The 4,884-nt window shown below is 48.4% G+C and overlaps 1 protein-coding gene across 1 annotated transcript; it reads right to left on the minus strand.

Annotated features, from left to right (window-relative positions):
• Positions 1–3,580: 3,580 nt before the first annotated feature.
• Positions 3,581–4,525, minus strand: LOC109257239 (olfactory receptor 10K2). Its single transcript, XM_019433207.2, has one exon. It carries the CDS (start codon positions 4,523–4,525, stop codon positions 3,581–3,583), a length of 945 nt encoding a protein of 314 aa, XP_019288752.2.
• Positions 4,526–4,884: the final 359 nt, after the last annotated feature.

Consider the following 4,884-nt stretch of genomic DNA (forward strand, 5'->3'; position numbering starts at 1 on the left):
TGGGCATTTCTGGAACCCTGTTTTTGCCATGAGCTGGTCTCTCTCGTCCTGTTAGACAGATGTTGCCTGTGTGTCTGGTCACTGGGCTCAACCCCTCACTCAGACTGGTGCACTTGGGCCATGGCCACATTTTAATCGCCAGGAGAGCAGGAGGAGGGACTCACGGCACGGGAGTGTGCAGGACGCTTTTCTGAGCGATTGTCTTCTCAAAGGAAAGATGTCCTGTGGAGACGCGCAGAACTGACCTGGGCCACGCAGAATTCCATCTTTGATTTCACAACGGCTGGTTTTCTGAAAATGTGTGTGCTTGCGATATCTCATTAAAATCATCAAGGGAGGTGAGAAAAGGATCGGGAGTTCAGTGTTGAATTTTTTCTCTGAGCGTAAATACCCAGTCAATCTGATCAATTCTCAATCCTCGTGAATGTTAATATTGTTATAGATCAATGAGTAGGAAAACTGAAATTGCATTTAAAAATAATCTTTCACTGACTTACATGGAACAGAACTCCATGAGGTGGGAGAATCTTGTTGGTGGGGCTCATGCTCACTCACCCTCCTCAGTGTGGATGCCTCTGTGGTGGGGGTTTAACCGCTGTCTCGCCTCCAGCTGTAATTCACTCTCCTCTAATCTTTCTTTCTAATCTGTAAATGCTTTAGGTTGACATGCTTAAAGTTATGTTTTCTTGAGTTGTGAATTGAATTGTGAACTGAATTGTGATTGGCCTGCTTAGTGCCACTCAGGGTCTTAACAATCAGTCTTGGGGCGCCTGGGTGGCTCAATCAGTTAAGCATTGGACTTTGGCTCAGGTCACGATCTCACAGTTTGTGAGCTCGAGTCCCGCTAGGGTGAGGCCGCTTCTCTCTCCCTCCCTCTCTGCCCCTCGTGGGGTTGTCTGTCTCTCTCTCTCCTCTCTGCTCCTCGTGGGGTTGTCTCTCTCTCCTCTTCTCTCTGCTCCCTCACTCACTTGCGCCTTCTCTCTCTCAAAGATTTAAAAAACAGAAAAATTAAAAAAGAAAATCAGTCTTAATACGCGAGGCCAGCCGAGAGGCCACAAATCCAATCGTATTGCTATATATTGTCTTACCGCCAAGGTCACAGAAATTCCCTGATCCCTAATTCTGCCTTGGTTTAGCCTTCCCCATGATGTACTCATGGATGACAATCCTGAATAGGAAAAAAACACCCCATGAATTTATTATTACTGGCTGAATTTATGCGCTCAGCTCGAATAACAGCTTAATCTGAAGGCCTAAGGAGCTTTGTTTCTCACTAAGGCCAACCCCAGATCTGAAGATCTTACCACTTTCCTGCAAGTTACACAGGACCACAGAGAGGAGCTGCAATTAACCAGGAGCGTCTGTGTGTGTGTGCGCGTATACATCCGTGTGTGCATATGTGCATGTGTATGAGTGTGTGCACGTGTGTGCATGCATCTATCTGTGTGTGCATGGTGTGTGAGTGGACACACGTGCGCATGTGTTTATACCCCACGTGTGCACGTGTATATATGTGTGCACATGAGTGTGCACACAGGCATCTGTGCGTGTGTGCACGTGTGTGTATACATCTGTGTGCACGTGTGTGTGTGCGTGTGTGTGTGAGTGCACATGTGAGTATATGTGTGAAAGAGGAGGAAGGAGAGCAGGATGTTCAGTTCTAACCCATGAGGTCAGGCCCAAGGTCAAATGAATTCTCTGGTCACATAAAAAAAGAGTAAGGACGAAAAATTATATAGGATTATATAGCGATAATGAGCTAGCAAATTATCCCAGGAAAAGAGTCATTCTGACACACGTGACCTTTCTACCCACTTATCAGGGTTCTGCTATCTGACTCCAAGTTTCAGTGTCCACGAGTCTTGGACAAGACCAGAGGAAAGCGGGGGAGGTTTTCTTATGCCACGCCCCCACCCCCCACCAATACTCAAATCCCCTTCCGTTTTAGGAAGGGGATTCGCCACACAGTGTGATGTGCAGGCCATTTATCCCATCGGTGAGAGGTCGTCTTACGCCACATGGTGTCGTCTGCTGCTGCCGAAGACGAATACAACGCATTTTACCGGCCACTAATTAAAAAGGTCCTTCTTCGCCAGGGGTCACGTGAGAGCACTGAAGGCCAGCCATTAAAGGAGGCAGATGACCGGGGCTCAGCATTGGCCCTACTCACCAGGGGGCCAGACGGTTTTAATTCTCCGACAGCTGGTTTCTTATCTACGAAGTACAGATCCTACCGCGTGACCTCTGGGCTGCCCCAAGTGCACACCGAGTAACTACCTTGAAACAGCAGCGCACCCTGCAGGTTTGAACAATTAATGCACGAAGCTGACTCCTGGGGGTTACCAGTTTATTTCCTTTTCGCGAGTCACTTGATAGGCTGGGCCTTGGCTGCACAACAGACCCAAGGGAGAGAGACCCTGATGGCCAAAGAAATGAACTTCGCTTTAGTCTCTGTGCTTTTCAGGCCCCACCCTCAAGAAATGGAAGACGTGAAGTTGACTTAACAGCCCTGCCGGCAAGCTCACCATCCCGCAACAAACCGGGAACTGCAAATGAGACTTCCGGGTCCCCTCCCTCCTGCTTCAAGCCCAGGCAGGGATATGTCATGGATGAGCATCTGGTGGAAGGAAAAGGAAAAATGCGGAAACAGATAACTCAGTTAGAAGACCTTTATTGACAGGTGCATCTCAACACCTAAAGCCAGAAGGCAGCTTTCTGCCCAGAGCCGAGAGCCGGGTTTGCTCTCACTCCTGCAGGAAGGAGAGAAAACCAAAATGTCCCAGGCAAGTTCTGGTCTCCATTGCACATGCAGACTCCTGAGCTTCAGGGAGAACAGGAACTGTTTGCTCGTTACACAGGGATTTCTATTTGCCGAAGAGTTAGTGAAAAAGGTTGAAGCTTAGCCTCCTTTTGTTGGCCACGCTGTGACATTTTAGGTGTTCTCTTTAACCCATGCTTCCGACTGTATCTTCAAGAGATATTAACCAAGTTTACGCTTGTGTCAGTGCATAGAAAATTAGAAAAAAGTCAGCTCCCATAATACATCAGAAACACAGAAACAGATCACTTCTTGCAGAATTTTCTTGCTTGAACTTTAGTTGGATGCATCTTAGGCGCTGAACATGGTCCCGCTCATTGTGCAAACATTACCTCATTGAAACATTGTGGTCTGCCGATATTGAAAAACCGAAATTCAGGAAATACCCAGAAAGGGAGAAATATGGAAACAGGAAGTTCCGCGTCCCTGAAACAGAGAACCAGGGCTACGCAGTATTTTTCAGGTCGGCTTCTCATCTGGCTGAGACTGAATGACAGTATTTGCCATAGCCTAGAGTTCTGGACACACCCAAGTTTTCCTATAATCGCCATCTATTATTTTTCCCTCAGCTGAAAAAACTTCAGTGAGCAATATTTAATGTGATCACAGCAAGAAGATGTGTTTTTCTGAATTTTATACTTGGAAATGAAGGAAATGATCTCTGCTCTTGAAAACTGTGCTCACTTGCTCAATCATTTCTGCTCTGGGAATTTTTCCTGGTATGCCTTGTGCTTTAATGGCTTGGGAAGAGCAGGAGCTCGGTCAACATCGTGGCAGGGAAATGGTTTTTCCCGCAGCTCTACGAAGAGCTGACTTGAACTCCTTATTTCTCAAGCTGTAAATCAGCGGATTGAACAAGGGAGTCAGGATGGTGTAGGAGACTGATATGAGAGCATCTTGGCTTGAGGAGTAGCTGGACTTGAGCCGTAAGTAGATAAAGGAGGCACAGCCATAATGGATGGTGACAACAATGAGGTGGGACGCACAGGTGGAGAAGGCTTTGTACCTGCCCAATGTGGAAGGAAACTGGAGTATGGCAGAGATGATGTGAATATAGGACACCAAAATCAGTGACAGGGGGATAACCAGGACCAGTGCACAGAGCATGATGATGACAATCTGACTCAGGTAGGTATGATGAGATGCCACCGTGAGGACAGGGGCGATGTCACAGAAGAAATGATGGAGCTGGTTGGAGGCGCGGAAGGGCAGGTGGAATACCACGGAGGTGATAATCTGTGCAATAGTAAAGCCACAGGCACAGGCAGCAGCCACGAGTCCCACACACACCCCGTGTCCCATGAGCACCGTGTAGCGCAGAGGGTTACAGATGGCCACGTAGCGGTCATACCCCATGGCCGCCAGCAGGAAGGAGTGAGAGCAGCCGAGGAAGAGGAAGGTGAACATCTGGATGGCACAGCCCAGGAAGGAGATGGTCTTCTTCTGGGCCAGGAGGTCAACCAGCATCTTGGGTACAATGACGAAGGTGTAGCAGGTCTCAGAGCAGGAGAGGACAGCGAGGAAGAAGTACATGGGGGCGTGAAGGGCTCTGTCTAGCACGATGGTGGAAACGATGATGGCATTGGTGCCCAGAGTGAACAGGTAGAGGGGCAGGAAGGCAACAAAGAGCAGCCGCTGCAGCCCGGCCAGAGAAGAGAAGCCGAGGAAGACGAACTCTGTCACCACGGTCCCGTTGCCCTGCTCCATGGAAGGTACATCATTCAGAGACAATCCAAGAGAGGCAGAGATAGTGTCAAGAGAGACCTCTGAAAACAAGTAGAATCACAAGAAATTGGCCACGAAAGAGCAGGTGTTAAGATCCGTGCTCTAAATTCATGATTCCCCCTCCATGCGGTTTAATTTTAAGACAAAAAGGTGCCTAAAATCAGCCACATGGGCAACCAGGTGAGTGTCCAGAGTCATCCTAACAGCATAGGCAAACCATTCTTGACATTTCTCAGACCCAGCTCTCCCTCCGTCTTCTCTTGCAGGTTGTGGCTGTTACGCACATTCGTAACTCCGCGCTCTGTTTATCCCACAGACCTTGCCATTGGCTTGCTTGTCCC

This window comes from Panthera pardus, unplaced genomic scaffold, assembly GCF_024362965.1.
Source record: "Panthera pardus isolate Hobbes unplaced genomic scaffold, ASM2436296v1 HiC_scaffold_21, whole genome shotgun sequence".
In the NCBI taxonomy this organism is placed as follows: Eukaryota; Metazoa; Chordata; class Mammalia; order Carnivora; family Felidae; genus Panthera; species Panthera pardus.